The sequence below is a fragment of the Opisthocomus hoazin genome, chromosome 4 (genome assembly GCF_030867145.1).
Source record: "Opisthocomus hoazin isolate bOpiHoa1 chromosome 4, bOpiHoa1.hap1, whole genome shotgun sequence".
In the NCBI taxonomy this organism is placed as follows: domain Eukaryota; kingdom Metazoa; phylum Chordata; class Aves; order Opisthocomiformes; family Opisthocomidae; genus Opisthocomus; species Opisthocomus hoazin.
Window position 1 is genome coordinate 83,590,625 of NC_134417.1, and position 18,833 is coordinate 83,609,457.

An 18,833-nucleotide genomic window follows, 5' to 3' on the forward strand; every position below is an offset into this window, starting at 1 on the left:
AATGTTTGTTCTAGGGTAAGCAAGTTCTTTTCTGGGCGTGGTTTTCGAAGTAATGAAGAGCAGCGGACCTCTAAACTGACAGGAATACTGAGCTTAGTTTGGAGAGTAGAGCTGTTGGACGAGGAACTGAAGTACAAGAAACTGATGAAGATGTGCTCACATGCTAACGTGTGCTCTCTTCTTTCACATTGCTCTAGTGAAAAAAATGCATAATACAGAATTTCTGGAAAAACTACTCAGTGTGTATTTCAGTTAGGTGTTACTTTAAATATCGGTTTTAAAAACTAAGGATAGCGTTCTACTTTTTTTTTGCAGTGGAACAACTCTGGGGCAGTCTCCCTTAGGACAGATCCAGCTAACAATTCGTCATAGTTCACAAAGGAACAAACTGATTGTGGTAGTGCATTCCTGCAGGTGAGCATAAAATAGCAAATTTCATTTCTGTGCATGTTTCTTTGTAAACTTTAATTCTGCGCATATTTCTTTGTAAACTTTGTCATATCTTGACTTCTCCTCTTCAGCTGGTTGTCTGGATGATCTTTATTATTTAAACTGGTTGTAGTTATGTGCAAATACAAAAACATACAGGGCTATACCCAGAATCAGTAAAAACTTTGTTGAAGAATTTGCTGTGATTTTGTATTTGTCTATTATGCCTCTGTCAGATTGTTAATGAAGACGGCGTGTAGATTTTTGCCAGCAGTGTCTGAAAGCTATCTCTAAGAGACTGAATTTTCCATGGAATGACAAAAATGCATGATTATTGGGAAGACATATCTAAACTTTGAATTGGAATTTAAGAAATGTTGTATTCGCACCTCTGCTGTGTGCTCAACGTTTATCTGATCTTGTACAATTCACTGATTGGCATTGTTTTAGTTTTTCTTCACCACTGCTGTTAGCTGTGTGCTGTGTCCTGCACATCATACTTCATGCAGGATATCCCACAACTGATTCACATACTAAATCAAGTGATAGTAGTGTAGACACTTAAATTCAGCAATGTCTCATTTATTTTCTAAGTGTTGTTCTTTGTTTTTCAATTCTCTCAGAAATCTAATAGCGTTTTCAGAAGAAGGATCTGATCCATATGTGCGAATGTATTTATTGCCTGATAAGAGACGATCAGGAAGAAGAAAAACACATGTATCAAAGAAGACACTAAACCCAGTGTTTGATCAAATGTATGTTCTAACTATGTGTAGTAGTTTTTTATCTTGTGGTTACAAAGATGTCAAATCAAGGTTTCACAGCTCACCTGAATGGACGAGCTGTTGAAACTCCTAGTTGTCATCACCAGACTTGGTCATACCTTTCCCTTCTGCTATAATAGCTCTTCCCATCCTTCTGTTCCCTCTTACCACTCTAGCCCTTCTTATGGCGTTACCAACCCTTTCTCTCTTATTTTCTGCCTTATCCGATGTCAGTTACATCCCCTGCGTGCTGGTAGCTACGAAGCAGTGTGCGCTTTGCTGGCAGGTGGCCAGAAGATGAGTGCCTTTTAGCTGGGCAGTGCTGTTGGTGTCCCTTCCTACCAAGAGGCATGTTGAGTCTGACTGGCCGATGGCCTGGCTGAGAGCTGCTGCCCCCTCGGTAGGACTATCCAGCCAGTGTCTATGCATGATCAATTGCTCAGTCAGTCTACTTGGTGGCACTTCTCAAGGTCCAGGGAGCCAGGAGATTTCCTCGTAGGTTATATCCTGGCCTGCAGGTTGGAAATTGTGCAAGTTATGCAACATTATATTTCACTTATCTTTGCACTCAGCTTTGTGATGGTAGTTTCTCTCACATGTGTACCCCTTTTTCCCCCACCCATCACTTATCAAGAAAGAAGACTTTTCTCTACAGGCAGAAATGTAATTTTGGGAAAATAACACTTCATTCTGTCCAAGGGAAATCTGTAAATCATTAGGTAGAGGCTCTGGTAGGTTTAACTGGTACTGCAGTGCTCTCCTGTTTGTTCCAGGTAACAGGTTTATTTCACGGTGCCTTCCCAAGTAAAATGTGTTGCAAAGCAACTAAGCTGCTTAAGAACTGTAGTGACAAATAGTTGTAGCTTGTGGTATAATCTTGCCCTCACTTTCTATAAGTTTCAGATCTAGTAAACAAAATGCATTCTTCCTTAGAAGTTGATAGGTTTCCTGGGTGTGCCAGGAAAGAAAAGGAGCTCTGGTTCTAGAGGACTGAGGATCAGTAAGACTGATCAGTCTTTCGCTGTTGGAGAGTAGTGATGCTGAGCTGTCAGGGTAGCAGGATTACTTCTTCCCTTCTTTGTGCAGTAGGCGGTTGACCTTTTCCTTGTTTTGTCTGGTTTGGGTTTTGCTTGTTTTGTTTTGGCTTCTAGAGACCAAAGGTAACAGAAGTCTCAAACATTTGATGTTGATATTGATGATAGTACTGAAGAAGAAATATTAGGCAAAACATGGGGATTGTTTTCCTCATTTATCTCAGACCTCATTTTTTGCTTAGGGAGTGGGGTGGTTTGGTTATGATTTGGATTGTTGTTTAGCTGTAGGAACTGAGCTTGCATTCCAGGTGCAAAATTCTCTCTAAAGCATCACTTTGCGTGTCAGATTTGATTTCAGTGTTTCCCTGCCTGAAGTACAGAGAAGAACGCTAGATGTAGCAGTGAAGAACAGTGGTGGTTTCTTGTCCAAAGATAAAGGGCTGCTTGGCAAAGTAAGTTGACAACAAGCAAATTCAGCTTGTTAATACAGCTTGTTAGTGTTGACTGAAGCACCTGATTTGGGTATAAAGCTTTTAAAAATTATAGATGGCTTAGATGTCAAGCTTCAGCAAGGGAAGGAACAAACTGCAGAGACAGACATCAAAAGATGAGGCAGTGATCTCTTCTAGAGAACGGTAAATTCTGAGGCTCGCAGTAACAGAAGAAACCTGCATGTCAGACTTATTAATCATACAGTCAGAGAAAGAAAATGTCCATAAGAAAACAGGTGATATCTCAGAAGATGTTCTGACAAAACCAGAAAAAAAAGCATGAGTACTTAGAGAAGCACACAGAACAAATGTATGTTTAGTAATTAAAATTCCAGATTGTAAAATCCATGAGAAAGAACTGCTACTGGAGATGTTCCCACGGCCAAAACCAGCTATTGTGTTTACAGCTTCGCTGTTCTGTAGGCACTCATTAAATCACTCTCTTTCCTACACATGTGATTTGGAGCATGTGAAAAGGAATAGTAAATTCCAACATCCTTGCAAATTGCTATGTTCGAGCTCTGTGAAGAGGATGAGAGATGTCAGAATCGTGGTCAGTTCACGGTGAACAGTGTTCTTATTTTCCTGTGTACCATGAAGGCTGTTAGCATAAACATATAAGCTGACGGCCATTGCCAAGGTCTGCCATCTTCAGATTTTAAGCCTGTGAGGTGCTCTGGGACCATATCGCTAAAGGGTATAGATTTTGGGTCAAAAACAGCACCTTGAAACTTTACTACAAGTTGGGCAGATAGCTATGATGGCAAGGATGTAAAATATATTATTTATTAATGGCATTACTTATACTGTAGTTTACAGGGTTGTCAGATTTGATCTTTAAAAGACATAGAATGAAAGGCATGCATAATGCATTCATTGCTAATTTCACTTTCCACAGTTATTAATACCTCTGGCATCTGAAGAACTTGCAAAAGGCTGGACTCAGTGGTAAGTATAATATTTCTTTTATTAGTAATAATACTATGTACTAATAACTGGTGTGTTAATAATAGTTTTAAAAAATGTGAAATGTAAAAAAATGTAAATGTAAAAAACATTGTCTTTTTTCATTTACAGGTATGATTTAACAGAAGATGGTACAAGGCCACATGGTGCAAGTTAGGCCCATGGATACTGGGAATTCCCGACGTATAATTTTGCCAACGTTTATATATTTTTAAAGCGTTGTTCTCACAGATGTACCAATATTATTTTTATAGCTTTACTGATTTAGTTCTTAGACACATCCTCAATAATTTTATAATGCTTGGTCATTTTATGTAGACATAGCCCTTTCTCATTGTTAAACTTTGTATTTTAATTTGCTAAACAATGTTATGTGTTACTGTAATGTGCAATAGTACAGTAAAGTAACCTTCTGTGTTTAAATTGATCTTTATGACAGCTGTAACTATTAGAAAGCAAAAAGATTATGTTTTGCTGTTTTCCTGACTTGTTTTATATCTCAACAAGGTATACTGTACCATGTAAATATATACTATTTTTTATAATTCTTTCATGCTGGTTTGAATTCAGAAGAAAATTAGATAAAGGATATAGATATTTTCTTCTAAATGCATGTTAATTTCTTCAGATGAATCTCTTTTGTCTTTGCAGCACAATGGTCTTAATCATTTTGTGATATTCTTCAAAAACAAAGTGCAGAAAAACATTTTTACTTTATTGTGTTTCTGGCCCAGTGTGGCTAGCTTAAAATGTACAAAACATTAGCATTTTAATATTTATATATAGATGTATTATTGGAAAATCATGCTATAGAATATTATAAACAAAAATGAGAATTCTATAAATATTGTATGAAGAGACGATGAGGTCCATGAATCACAGTTTCTAAAACCGAGTCTTCATTTAATGGAGTAAACATAACAAACAGTACAGTTTCATTATACAAGTTCACCTGGATTTTGTTATTTATTCCTGTACTCTATAGTACTAGACACGTGACATTTTGAAGGTATGAGGACATGGATTTTTCTGTATTATAAAATCTCTAACCACTTAGAACTGTCCTTACTGCCGTGTTTCACTGATTTATAAGGTATACAAATCAGTTTGCAATGTAAGTTCATATCGTAGGCATACGTACAAGACATATGATATTTTTATTACACAATACTGTGCTAAATAGTATATTACACTGTACCTTCTGTAATACTAAAATGGAACACCAATAGGTAAGAAAGTGAGAAACTGAGGTGAAACTGACTGTCTTTATAGTGCTTCATTGCTACCTACTGTGTTTGGTGCCTGAAAAAAATGCACTTCAGTGGTCCAGGCAGGTTTCTTGAGAAATACCGGCATTCTGCGGGAGCATTGCCATAGTCTGCTGCGAGACTACGGCAGTGATGCCATTAGCACAAACTGATAAAAGCAGACAGTTGAGAGCTGAAGCGAGAGTATCGGCCTAAACAGCTGAGCTCATAACGCTAGTACTATGGGGCATTTTTTTGTATTCGGAACTGATTTTTCTTTTCCTGGTAAGTTTTCTCAGACTGTTATAAAAATGTGCATTAAGAATCCAAGAGAACAGTTCAGCTCTTTCAGAGCCATTGCCCTCATTCTTGGATAAGTATGCAATTAGAGAGACAAAGTATATTATTTAGCTAAGATTCTAGAATGATCTTTCAGCCAAGAAAGAACTTTAAAGCAGAATAATAAACTCCTGAAATTAGCTTTATTGTAAGATTACTGACAGAACCTTAATTCTAGATGTAGAATATGCCTACATTACTAGATGTACCAAAGTGCCTACCATAGAAGTAGCTTTTTGTCTTTTTCAGGTTTAAGAATTGACTCATTTCAGTTTGTCTAAATTCAATTTAACGTGAACATTTGTCACAGATGTGTGTGACACACACATACACCTCTATACAGTGATGGCCTTCTTATTGCCACATTTTATATGAGACAATTTTAGCAAACAAACTTACATTGTAAATTTTGCTGCTGTTACTTTCTGATGGACTGGGCAATAGAGAGGTTCTTTGTAAGAAAGACATTTCCATTTGAAGGCTTCACTCTATATTGGAATGTATCAGTATCTATATATACACATGCACTCATCTGTTCATATAAAATGTAATGTATTATGAAATATGTATTTTCTTTGCTAGTTCTCCATTAACGTGTTAAGAATGGAAAGACAGAGAATTATTATGAATGCAGTGAAAATGCAGAAAGCGAAAGCTGATCTTGATAAAGGAGGTTGAAGTGCAGCGGTTCAGCATAATTGTCCTGTGCCTTGGTTCAGCCCGAGGTCGAAGGACTCTTGTTGTAGATCTTGAGCAGTGACTCCCCAGAGTTTGAGCCACGGCCAATAAATGGGCTGTTAGACTGATTCCTGTTTCAAGGCTGAACTGAAATCTGGGGACAGATGTTAGAAGGCTCTGCGTTTAAACAAAAAAAGCGCACATTTTGTCTTCTAAAGTCTTGAGCGGGAAAAATGCTGTATTTGGGTAAATGTGAGATAGCACAAAGTGAATAACTGAATAAATTATATAGGACAGGTTTCCAAAATAGCTTACAACCTCAAATTAGGGATAGGTTCTTAAGAGAGCCCAATTCCCATTTAGGAATCTAAAATTAAGAGTTTGAATTGTCATTGTAATTCAGGATGCCAGACTCTCTAGAAATGTTCTCCTGAGAGAATGTGGATCGGAAGGTGACTGCCTAGATGAGATTGACTCTTTTGATAGTGGAAACAAACCTCTGTATCGCAGTTACCAAATTCTGACTGTTCTGTTTACATGGAAGTAGGGAGGACGAACATCATTTTTCCTCTGGGCAAAAATGGCACCTCATTATCAACTCAATGTATTAATATCAACTCATAGCTTTTAATGTAGTTCTTGTTTATCCCGTGCCTTAAAATATGAACATAAGATGTTTAAGAAATGGCTACAAATAAGCTTTGTTACCTGTAGGTACCAACACATGTTCTCTACTGTTGAAACTGTTTTTAGAATTAACTCTGCTTCACTGACAAGAAAACCAGCTTTCTTAATTATAGCAGTAGTATAACCCAAACTCAAATCAGCATGCATATCACTTGGATGTGGATTAAACGAGTTTTCATCTTCTGTCTTGAATCCTTTATCAGAGCTGCAGCAAATGGTGAGAGCTGAAATGAGAACAAAGGGTAATCAATTTTGTACAGATTGCCTTTTTTGCTCATGTAATTCTACATTATGATGCATGTATTTATTCAATAAATGGTTCATATGGAAATCAGTGTGTTGCTTCCCTCTACACACACACACTCCCTGTTCCCCTCTTTTGCGTATCCCTGTCCTAATTAGTAATACAGTGAGGTGAGTTTGTAAAATAGCCGTGTATGCTGACCACTTTGACCTAGGTCGCCTTGCTGCTAGGTGTGTAGGCACATTTTGGAGTTTTACATGACAGAGAAGTTCAGGACACTTCACTAGGGCGTTCCTTGCTTGTTGGTCTGGAGCAGATTCACACAGGAGAATGAGTAGGTCCTTCGTTCAACTTGAGCATCTGAAATTTTTTCTCTTAAAGTGATCAGTTGAACAAGTTGTCACGACTCCCTCTAGCACTCACTCATCAGTTGTTCTGAATTAGGTTTTCAGAAGGGCCTGGAACTGCCTGTAGTTGCCTTAGATGTAGAACCAGCAGATTTCTACATGTGGCAATCTTTCCTGTCCTTCCACCTGCTCGTTAAGGCAGGTTTGATCAAAAATACAGCTATGTACTGCATAAATAAGAAAAGGGATCTTGGATCTTCCATCTATTACAGAAAAACAGCCATAGAAATTATGCTGTTTACGTTAAACAATAATTTTTAATTAATTTTAATACCATAATTAATTATGCTACCTCTTCCCTTAAACTGCTACAACTTGTCTGCATTCCTAATAGTTTTCATCAGCCATAAATAAAAGCTGCAGGAATTCACCACCCAGTCACGATCAGACTTAGAAGGGACCCCACTGGGTAATCTTTACTGATACTAACTACAAAATTACGTATAGGGATTTTTATCTTCCTTTTTTAGCAGAATAAATGGCTTCTGCTAATCAATGGGAAGGCAGCTAAAGCCAAGTAAAGCATGCCCATCTTCGTCAGTCCCCAGTGGCGAGGTGCTGCTGGGTGGCACGCTTCCCGGCAGTGCCAGTACCGACCCGGTGTCTGCGCTCCCCAGGTGTGGATCGAGTCAAAGCTCCGTTCAGTCCCGCAGGACAGGTGGCAACTGGATCAGCACCTGCAGAAGAACGCTGACTTGTGTAGTCCCAAGATCTTGTTAGAGAGCAGAAATAATTGTGCAAGATGCTCCTCCAGATGGATTTGGTATTAATTTGATGGGCTCAGCCAAGCCTAGACTTTTTGTTACTATTTGCTGTACTGTTTAAACTGTTTTAGGTGATCGTTCAGTTCACCCAGTCTCCACCTAAGAGCAGTGTTTGCCAGTACAGTTACCATTATGGTATTTTGGGTATTTTCTCAGCTTAGAGCTGAATACAAAACTGGTTTCCTATGAGGTTTCTGTTTTCATCAGTTTAATTATTTATAGCCTCCACCAAACACTCTGAATGTTGGATGGTACCTTTAATATTTGTTAGAAAGAACCAAAACTTCAGATGGTCCCAGAACTATTTGTGGCTGTAGCTGGTTGCTGAAGGACTATCGTCTGACTACTTCATCACAAACGGTGTTTTTACACATCTTAACAAAGTGTCAGACTTTATCGTTGTATGCTCTCCTACTGATTTCGAAGGCGGTCAGGCCCTCAACAATATTTTCAGCTGCTTTCTGAAATACGTTATTTGAAAAACGCAAAGCAGCTAAAGTAAAAAACCCACTTGTATTTCTTTCAGTGTTATGCAGTGAATTTAGCTGGCAGATTAGATGGCAGCTCTGGGAGAAAAGTTCTCTAATCTGTACTCGCGTGACGGAGGTGATGCTCTCTGTTCTCGCCATCTGCAGGGAATATTGCTTGCCAGTCACCTACCGTGGAACCCAGGTTGAGCCGACGACTGCATACCTATTTCCTCGGTGCTACCAAAGTGAAGACAGCCTGTCTGCTCCTGGTGTTTCTCTGAGTCCTCAGGAGCTGTGAACTTTATTGCAAAGGAATTAAGGGCTGATAGTGACCATTCTTCCCTGTAAGACCCATGTAGAGACAGGTTCAAGGACAGATGAAGCCAGGCAAGATTCCAGCCTGTCACACCTGGGCTGTGGTAGGGGTGGCTCTCGGCTTGGGGACAGGGGGGTCCCTTCCTGCCAGGCCTCGACAGTCCCACTGCCCTCAGAGCTGGGCACGTAGCACCTCAGCCTCCGTGCGAGAGATAGCATACAGAGGGCAGCTGTCAAGTCCCAGCACCCTGGCTGTCCCGTGATTTCATTCAGCAGGTGCACGGGAAGAGTCTCTTGTGTAACTGAGGATCAATTTTATTTATTTGTTATCTAAGTCTAGTAGTTCCTTTCAGCAGGCGGCTGAACTATGTCACCTGCTGAGGTCCCTTCCAGCCTGAATTATTCTATGACTCTCAAGTATGATTTTTTAAATGTTAAATAAGATCAGTAATGTGCTGGAGCTCTTGTGCACTCTTGGGTCGGTGCAGTAGGTCCTCCTCGGCATTTTGCTGCCCGATTCCACGTTCTCAGAGAGGGGCACGTAGCAACTCCGGCTGAGCGAAAAAAGGGGCCACGCAGCAGGAAGCTGCAAGCTTTGTGAAGTCAGGCTGCAAAAATTGTGTAGTAATTAAAAATACATCTTGAGCTGCAACGTAGGTAATGCTGGCAAAGTGAGAACTGTCTGTAGGTACTGAATAAAAGTCATTAATTTTACTGGATAACTGGGATGAGATCCCTAAAAAAAATCCCCGTGCACACATTTAATGGTGGTTGTTTCCAGCATGGAATTTCAGAGAAGGTTTTTTACTCTTCAGCTGGATTTGCAAGCTAATGTGTCATTCTGCAAACTCCCAGAGACTGACAACTGCAGCTTACCAAGCATTTCACAAAGATTAATAATTTAATACAGAACATTCTGCAAGACAGTTCCATGCAGACTTCAGCATGGGAGCAGTAATTGAACAGATAGGCTGAAATCCTGCAAGGATTTTGCATGGGTTTGCATTGCTATTTTGAAGTTTATTTGATGTTCTCATGTTCATGTTCTGAACCTAGAATTGATAGGACCCTTTAGCTGGTTTTGCATGAACCATGCATGTTCTGTGAGCTAAAGTAAATACGATAACCACTGAACTACTGTAACCTTCAGCTCAGAGCCCAGCTGGATAAATTTGGCGAACAGTGACAACAGCATCTGGACGAAGACCTCAGATTGTCTCTAGACCTGTGCTTCATACAGCTGATGAAAATGAAAGGTAATGGAAATGGCAGTTTGTGACATGTAGAACGGTATTTGCAGCAATGCTCGTTCTTTGTGTTTTATTAGGAAAATCATTAATTAACGTGCATGTAAAATAAGTTGGAATTGAAGGTTTAAAATACTAGGATGAGCTTTCCAAAAAGAGGGGTAAATGTTAGAGTTTTAGGAACTTTGATCTAGGTCATTTTTTTTCTTATTTAATATGATTTTTCAAGTTCAGATTATTGGAAATCTAAAAAATGCTTCATTTTTGACATTTGTTATAAAGCATTTTAGCTTTGTTTATCTTGTCTTTCACAATGCAACTTTAAAGTTTTGGGATTTATACTTGTTACAGTACCATTTTTGTTTTCTGAAGACACCGTTGTATTCCACTAGATGGTAGTGCAGACCCTATTCTGAAAAGCCTTTTTTTGCTGCCTGTGCACTTCATTTCTTGTACCAAAATGAAGTGGTCTGGATGCCAGGCATCTCTGGGAGTGGAGCCTGAAGCCATCCTAGCTTAACAGCAGTGAAGAACAGGCGGTGGTAACCTTCCTTTTCTGGCTGACATACCTGTAGAAGCCCTTCTCGTTATTCTTTGCATCCCTTGCCAAGCTCAGCTCCAGCCGCGCCTTGGCCTTCCTGACCTCATCCCTACACAACCGGGCAGCTTCCCTATACTCTTCCCAGGATACCTGTCCCTGCTTCCACTCTCTGTGCGGTTCCCTCTTGCCTTTAGTTTGACCAGCAGGTCTCAGCTCAGCCATGCCGGTCTCTTCCCTTCCTTGCCTGACTTCTTAAACCTGGGGACCGAGAGCTCCTGCGCTATATAGAAAGTGTCCTTAAAGATCTGCCAACTTTGTTCTGGCCCCCTGTCCCTGAGGACTGTTTCCCAGGGGGTCCTACTGGCTAACTCCTTCAAGAGCTGGAAGTTGGCTTTCCTAAAGTTTAGGGTCCTGACTATACTCCTTGCCTTTCCCTTATTCCTCAGGACTGTGAACACCACCAATGCATGATCACTGCAGCCCAAGCTTCCTCCAGTCTTGATGCCACTGATGAGCACGCTTGCATTGGTGAGCATCAGGTCCAGTACTGCATCCCCTCGGGTAGGGGTGTCAATTACCTGGCTTAAAAAGTTACCCTCAACGTGTTCTAGGACTCTCCTGGATTGCCTACTGCTCGCCATGCTACTTTTCCAGCAGATGTCAGGGTGATTGAAGTCCCCCAGGAGGACGAAAGACTGTGAGTGCGAAGCCTTCTGGAGCTGGAGGAAGAAGGCTTCGTCAGTAGGCTCCCCTTGACCAGGCGGCCGGTAGCAGACACCCACAACCAGGTTCCCGTTGTTGCCTCTGTCACTGATTCTTACCTGTAGGCTTTCGACCTGCTCGTGGCTATTCTTCAGGGACAGCTCTTCACACTGTATTGATTTCTTGATGTAGAGGGCAATGCCTCCACCCCTCTTTCCCCACGTGCCCCTTCTAAACAGCCTGTAGCCGTCGATAGCCACGCTCCAGCCATGGGATTCATCCCACCAAGTTTCAGTAAGGGCAATCAAATCATAGCTTTCTAGCAGCACGGGAGCTTCCAGCTTTTCCTGTTTGTTTCCTATGCTGCATGCGTTCGTGTAGAGGCCCTTTGTCTGGGCTGTTGGCCGTGTCACCTTCACAGAGGAACAACCCTTGTTTCCCTTGGGGTGTTTCACACAAGCTTCCTTGTCGGCACCTACTACCTCAGGAGCTCCCAGCTCATCTCTGCAAGACTTTGACTGCACTGCAGTGTCTCCAGCACTCCTCGGGGCAAGAGGCTATATATTTAAAAACTATCTGGATGAGCAAATCAAGTGCTTTCTAATATTTATACAGTATTTTCATGTTTCTTACTAGACAGATGGAACAGAGATGGTGTATTATCCAGATGATGCATGTCTACCACTATGAAACCTCAAAGAGAACTTGTAAAATTATTAGTAACAGTATTTTTCTACTTTAGAAAAAATTCTTCTCTTTATCCGTAAAGACTAAAATAGCATGAGAGCTGAAAGGAGACAGAACATTTACAAGACCTGTAAATCCCCAATAATTCAGAATGTTAAATTTAAAAGGGTTAAAGGCATGTCAGATGTAACTGGAGCGGTTTACATCGGAAACAAATTAACTGACAAGCTGGCATTATACATTTACTCACTGTTATGTAATATTCTGAAAGATGTTAATGACCTTATACTAGAAAATGTTAGCTGTAATTATCATGAAAAGTGATACACCATAGATTTACAGTGGTTTTGCAAATATTGTTATTGTAATTTCTTTTTGTGAGCATTTTATAGCATTTCATAAATCTTTCCATTTTCATGGTACTAACAGTTAGCAGAGTAAAAGTACTGTGATTTATAACAGTGCCTATACGGAAAGAGGGATAGCAGTAAAAGCATAATAATAAAAAATAAATATGTTATAATAAAGCATAACAGCAAAGCAAAATAACTGAAGTGGCAGTGTTTTCACACCTGAAACCCGCCTTGGCGCGGCCGACCTGCCCGCCACCCAGTGCCGGGCAGCCCCGCGGGGCAGCAGCTCGGTCCCTTCCCATGGCTGCTCCCGGAGCGGCTCCTCCGAAAACCTCTCGCGTTCTGTTTCCTGATTTTTGTTCCAGTTAACAAGGATCATTTTTTTCTTTCTGTAGTGAATGGGATTTTTTCTACTTAATCTCTTAAACTCTAAAACTATTCTGTGTTAATATTAATAATTTAAGGGAAATAAGCAGTTTCACGGTCAAATCACGCCACCACTGCAAATTGACAGTTGCCTGTGAGTAGCGGATGGCGTGATTGGCATTATTACCTTCAGGCAAGGGGAGATCTGGAGAAGTGGAATAGTGTGAAACTTCATCTCTCTCCCATGCTGTTCAGATTATTTATCAAAGCGTGTGAAGATCAAAAAAAAAAAGAAAAAAAATCAAGGGAAATGAATGCATGTAAATTATTAACAGCCTGCCTCAGAGGATGAGCAGATTTTGTGGATACTGTATTATCTATAACAAATTTTATTATATATTCAAATGAAAAGAAATAGGAGAAACAATTCTAACATGTTAGTAAATAATGTGTATAAAAAACTCATCAGAAACTATTATCTAACTCATCAGAAACTATTATCTAAAAAATGACATTGGAAATACGAAAAAAATGTAAGCGTCAAGAAAGCATCTGATGCTCAGGGAATTACTTGTTTATTTTTTACAAATATTTATAATGTTGAATCGTATAGGTTAAAATAAAATACTTGCTATAGTCCAAACGATGATATTCTTGTGAGAGACACTTGTAATTGAGATCTCCCAGTCAGGCCACCAACAAGAATAAAGATTAGTTTATGAAGCGGTAGCACAAAAGCAAATCTTTATTTGCTGTTGCTCAGCAACCATGTGTGGAAGGGCCATTTCTCATTTTTGCCTTAACTTGAGATGACAGGAAGATGATAATAAATATGAGACTATTATCACAGGGTATAGATTATTTTGAACAGATGAACAGATATGTCAAAAAGAGGCATGTAATTTGGTACTTTTGTAAGGGAGAACATTAGAGAAACTGCAAGTAGAGTTGTAGCTTCATTACTAGCTCGCAGTTCATGCACAATTCTTGAAAAAAAGCTACAAAATGCTGTTCTGCCTCTCTGGTTTCTCTGCGTGGTCCTTTAAAATGAATCATTTGGTGTTACTCAGTCTGTTGTTATCTGTGTCAACTTTTCATTTCAGTACTATGAAAAAATCATTCTGTGGTTGCTATGCAACACAAATTATAAGATAAAATATGCTTTAGTTCGTTTGCTGAATGGATATGTGCCCGGCTAAATAAACAGTAACCAGGTGACTAATGTAGCATCTAATTAAAAGATTAATCAAGGTATTAATGAAGTTATTCAGTCCACACAAGACATGATAAATAAATCCATCAGTCTGGATCTAAAATAGCAAAGAGTTTTAATATATGCAGAGAGGGAAGACCTTAGCACAATGTATAAATGTCAGGTCTCATACTTTTTGATTTGCTTTTACTATTTTACAAGTATGATGACTGCTCATACAACTCACTTCCAGCAAACCGTTTCACCGGCTTCTTGCACTTAGCTGAATACCTAACTTAAGAAATAAAGTCAGGTCCATAGGATCTGAAACAACCCTAATTCTTCACCCTTCTTTACTGCATAGCAGTAAAAAATTTCTCCCTTCTTTTGGAAGTCTGCTTCTGGAAGTCAAAGCCTCCCGGCCGTCACGGTGTGGGGAGTAGGGTCGGAGGGCAGATGCTGTGTCAAGTGACCACCTAGGGATCCGTCTCTCCCGGGAATTTTCCGTGCAGTTGCCCGTAGGTGGGTGTTGGCAGTTTGCTGGGCTGCCTTTTCCACACCGCGAAGGAGAGAGGCATTTGTCTGGATGGAAATATGATGTGGGAGGTATGTGTGTGTTTGGCTTCGCATGGAGACCAGGAGTGGCACCAAACGGCCGATGCGCAGCTAGGTTGCTCAGGAAGATGAGTTTTTGGCTGCTAACTCCTTCTGCCACGTTCTCCCTGCCTTGGGTACACGACCATCTCAATTACAACTCGGAAGTCATGGAACCCCTTCTCCTACGGTGCCTACAGTACATTCTGTCTGGCACATGTGTGTTTTAAAGTCCAGTTATTTTTGAAGTTTCACATGTACTCAGTTCATGATTCAGGAATTGAAACAGTTTTTACATTTGTTTTCAGTGACATCAGTCATCTGTTATGTACATTTTATTAAGCAACACAGAATAACATTAATTATATGGGATAAGCATATAATAAATTATTTTTCATCCTACAGTCTTCAAACTATAAAAAACAGGTAAACTGTTTACACAAAAACTTTTAAAAATAAAGCAGGAAAAGCTTGTAAATCAATTATATATATAGGAGAAAATGTTACAGTCTTAATTCTGAATATAAACTAGTACTGTGAGGGGTAGGATGATTAAAGAAGATTCTATGTTAGCAAGACATTAATACTACTTTAAAAATAGCGAATTTTTACATCCAATATTAAATAAAATCTGAATGACATCACGTTTTTAAAAATTACAGTCCAGAAAAGTCCAATCAGATGTGAGAACTTTCATGGAAATGATTGTTGGGTTTCTGTTTGTTTGCACAGTAAAGCAGCGTATGCTGTACTGCCATCACAGACTGAAAGTAAACAATTTCAGTCAAGCATCTACCTCTTCTGAACAGCTGACAATGCTGAGAAATACCGAGAAATATGACACTGCTGCAAATGCAAAATTGAAAGATATAGATTAAGCGCTGAACAAGACGTATTGACTAGCTCTGGTTTGTAGAGGAGCTCAGGCAAATGGCACAGGGAATATGACAGAATTTGAAAGCTGATTATGCTTAATTCAAGCAACCGAGCCCAACTATTTCACAGAATCATAGAATCATAGGTTGGAAAAGACCTCTAAGATCATCAAGTCCAACCATCCACCCAACACCACCATTCCCACTAAACCATATCCTGAAGTGCCACATCTACACGTTTTCAAACACCTCCAAGAAGGGGGACTCCACCACCTCCCTGGGCAGTCTGTTCCAATGCCTGACCACTCTTTCAGTAAAGAAATTTTTCCTAATATCTAATCTAAACCTCCCCTGACACAACTTGAGGCCATTCCCTCTTGTCCTATTGCTAGTTACCTGGGAGAAGAGACCAACACCTGCCTCACTACAACCTCCTTTCAGGTAGGTGTAGAGAGCAATAAGGTCCCCCCTCATCCTCCTCCAGACTAAACAGCCCCAGCTCCCTCAGCCGCTCCTCATAAGACTTGTTCTCTAGACCCCTCACCAACCTTGTTGCCCTTCTCTGAACACGCTCCAGCACCTCAATGTTCTCCTTGTAGTGAGGGGCCCAAAACCGAACACAGTGCTCAAGGTGCGACCTCACCAGTGCCGAGTACAGGGGCACGATCACCTCCCTGCTCCTGCTGGCCGACCACTGGAAAGTAAGTTGGAGAAGAAACAGAAAGCGGCTATTTCTTGACAGATCAAACTCCCCCTTAGTTATCGAAGCGTTCGCATCCCCCTGACGGCACAGCTCCCCGTCAGCCCTGGCGAGCAGCCCGCGCAGCTCTGTGCCGCTGCTGGCGAAGCGTGCGGAACGCTCGCACTGTTCACCACAACTGAGGGAGGATGAAGGCCCGGCTGCCAACACCGGCAACAGAACCAGGCTGGGAGGGAAGAAAAGGCCACCAGTGCCACCACCCAGGTGACGCAGGCTTTGCGAGCTAGCTGAAGTGTGGTTGTAAAAATACTATGGCCGCATTACCCGGGTCCCGTGGAAGAAGGCATGCTGTTTCTCAGGGCTGTACACGGATTTAGCTCGTCTGGAGGCACCGAGACGTACGAGGCAGCCGCAGGCAGGGATCAGCGAGCCGGAGCGGGGATTTCCTGCCCGCCAGCCCCCCCGGGCAGCCCCGCGACGCTCCTCAGGGAAAGGCGCGCGAGCGAGCCCGCCTCCCTCCTGAGAGGAAGCAGCGGCCGGCCCTTCCCGCGCGGCCGGCTCGGACGGCGGGGCGGCTGCCGCCCGCCCGGGCCCGCTGTCCGGCCTGTCCCCGCCGCGGAGGCTTCCCTGCCGCCCGCATCCCCGACAGCCGCACGGCCCCGCGCCTTCCGCCGCCCCGGCAGCAGCCGCGGCACCGCCCTCCGCCGCGAGAGGCGGCCCGTGGGGCGAGGGGCTCGGCCGGAGGCAGCGCCGAGCCAGCGGTCCCACGGGCGGCACCCGACTGACCACAAACGCAGCCCTCCCGCTGCCCCCCACAAACGCGGACGAGCGCGGAACGGCGACCCCCAGCGGCTTCGACCCGAATCCAGCGCCGCGCTCCCGGCTGCGCGGCCCCGCCCAGCTCGGGCCCGCGCTCTCGCGAGACGGGAGCTCCGCGCCGCCCGCCCACGCTCAACGGCCGCCGCGGGAGGATTCGAAAGCAGCGGCGGCAGGGCCGGGCCTGGGCCTCGCCTCAGCGCTGCGTGAGTGGGTGCGGGACGGCGGGGGGGGGGCGTGAGGTGCCCGGTCTGTGATCGGCGGCGAGGAGCTGGGGTGGAGGGGTCTTTCCGCCGAGAGGCGCGGGCTCTCCTCCTGCGCGGCAGCCCGGGCGGTCGCCGGCTTCGTTTCCCGCCGACGCAGGCAGCTCCGCAGCGACGCGCGGGTCTCTGAGGGTTCCTCCCTGAGGCAGCGCGAGGCGCGCGGCCCGCCTGCCCTCCCGCTCCCACCCGCGGCTCGGCGCGGCCTGCGGGGGCCTGCGGCTTCCCGCGCAGCGAAGGCTGCGCCCGGTGGGGTCCGCGGGCGTGGAGCTCTCGGTGCCGGGAAGCGGCCTTGCCCGACTCCCGTCGTCTGCACCTGACGGGAGAGAAAGGGCGCTCTGCTGCCCGGCAGCGTTTCCGTGCGAGTAAGCGCTGCCGGCGGGAGGGATGGCTTGCTAAACATGGGGGTATGTGCTGGATGCGCTGCTCTTCGTAAAAATGAAAGCATTTCTTAAAAAGTCCTTCTCTTTTAAGATCTGTTTAGTAAAAAAAAGGACTGAAAAGAATGCATGTAAATACTGCAGCCTCGCGCTGTCATGAAGCTAAATACTGCTTCAGATAACTGTATTTTGGAGGGGGAAACATCTTTTGGTTATATACACATTTGTTTATAACTATTTAGATGAAGAATGTAAATTCATACATTCTTCACTGGGACTAAAAATGGTCTTATTTTGAGATACAGTACTTTCTCTAGCACTTCTTTGTTGTTTTCTTTTTATAAGGCAAGGACAATAAGACCACAATGAAACGCGAAGCATTTTTACAAGTTGTGTCGAAAGAGTCAATTGAAGACTTCTTGCATTACACTCAGATTTCTGTAAGTAAGCCATGATACACGTGTGTGACTAATAAAATCTTGTGTCTGTTATTAATGCAGAAATTTTGTGACATAGGGACAGAAACTATTTATTTGGTGCCTGCACATGTGCTGGAATTATTGCCATAGAAAATAAGTTCAAATGGCACTGAATGTAACATAGCTGAAAAAGATGTAGAATCTGAAATTTTGCTATACATAAACCAACTAATTTTTTAACATTTGGTTGTTGCATATATAGTTTACATTTTTTAAATGAATTATTGATACTGTGGTAATACTTTAAAAAAAAGGTACTCATTTGATGTTGATTAAGTGTTGTTTTTTTAAATTCCAACCTATGAAAGAGTTTATTGCTGTGTAATGAATATGAGCTACTATACAAACATGGCAGAGCATGTTTCACTAGTATTTGTTCATTAATTTGGTAGTTTAGGCTGTCCATTTATTCTTTAGTCTGTGTGTAATTGTACTTGATACTTCTTTTTGTCACTGAGTGTTTTAGCGATGTGATGGATTGCTGTCTTTAAATGCACTGTGGAGAGAAGCAGGAGGAACAACAAAACAAATCCACTGAAATCTACTAATTAGAAGTTCATTCTCACATTGTGAATGTGATATTGCACAGTAATTAGAAATAATAATTTGCATTGTGGTGTTTTCTACTAAGCTTCCATCTATCTGGTATTAAGACATACATGGTTTCTCCTAAACATCTTTTGCTAGCCTTAATAAATGGTATTGTCAGCTTTCTAATCGGTATTTCCCTAATATTACCTGTATCGGGATAAAGTAAGTGGATGAGTTGACCTCTGTGTCCACAGAGGCGTGAACTAATTTACTAA

General features: G+C 42.2%; 2 protein-coding genes across 7 annotated transcripts in view; both read left to right on the top strand.

The window, feature by feature from the left end:
- Nucleotides 1–6,966, top strand: part of ESYT2 (extended synaptotagmin 2) — a 90,472-nt gene extending 83,506 nt beyond the window's left edge. For 5 of the 6 annotated variants that reach the window (XM_075419751.1, XM_075419752.1, XM_075419753.1 and 2 more), the window contains 5 exons: nt 316–414; nt 1,053–1,184; nt 2,574–2,679; nt 3,617–3,666; nt 3,796–6,966. In XM_075419751.1, coding sequence (XP_075275866.1) covers nt 316–414; nt 1,053–1,184; nt 2,574–2,679; nt 3,617–3,666; nt 3,796–3,841 — 433 coding nt within the window. In that variant the 3' untranslated portion in view covers nt 3,842–6,966. The remainder of the gene's footprint in view (nt 1–315; nt 415–1,052; nt 1,185–2,573; nt 2,680–3,616; nt 3,667–3,795) is intronic. The other variant, XM_075419755.1, reaches the window with a different exon arrangement.
- A 10,072-nt stretch (nt 6,967–17,038) lies between these two features.
- NCAPG2 (non-SMC condensin II complex subunit G2) overlaps nt 17,039–18,833 on the top strand; it is a 55,364-nt gene continuing 53,569 nt past the window's right edge. The window contains exons 1-2 of the mRNA XM_075417487.1: nt 17,039–17,114; nt 17,894–17,988. Coding sequence (XP_075273602.1) covers nt 17,914–17,988 — 75 coding nt within the window. The 5' untranslated portion in view covers nt 17,039–17,114; nt 17,894–17,913. The remainder of the gene's footprint in view (nt 17,115–17,893; nt 17,989–18,833) is intronic.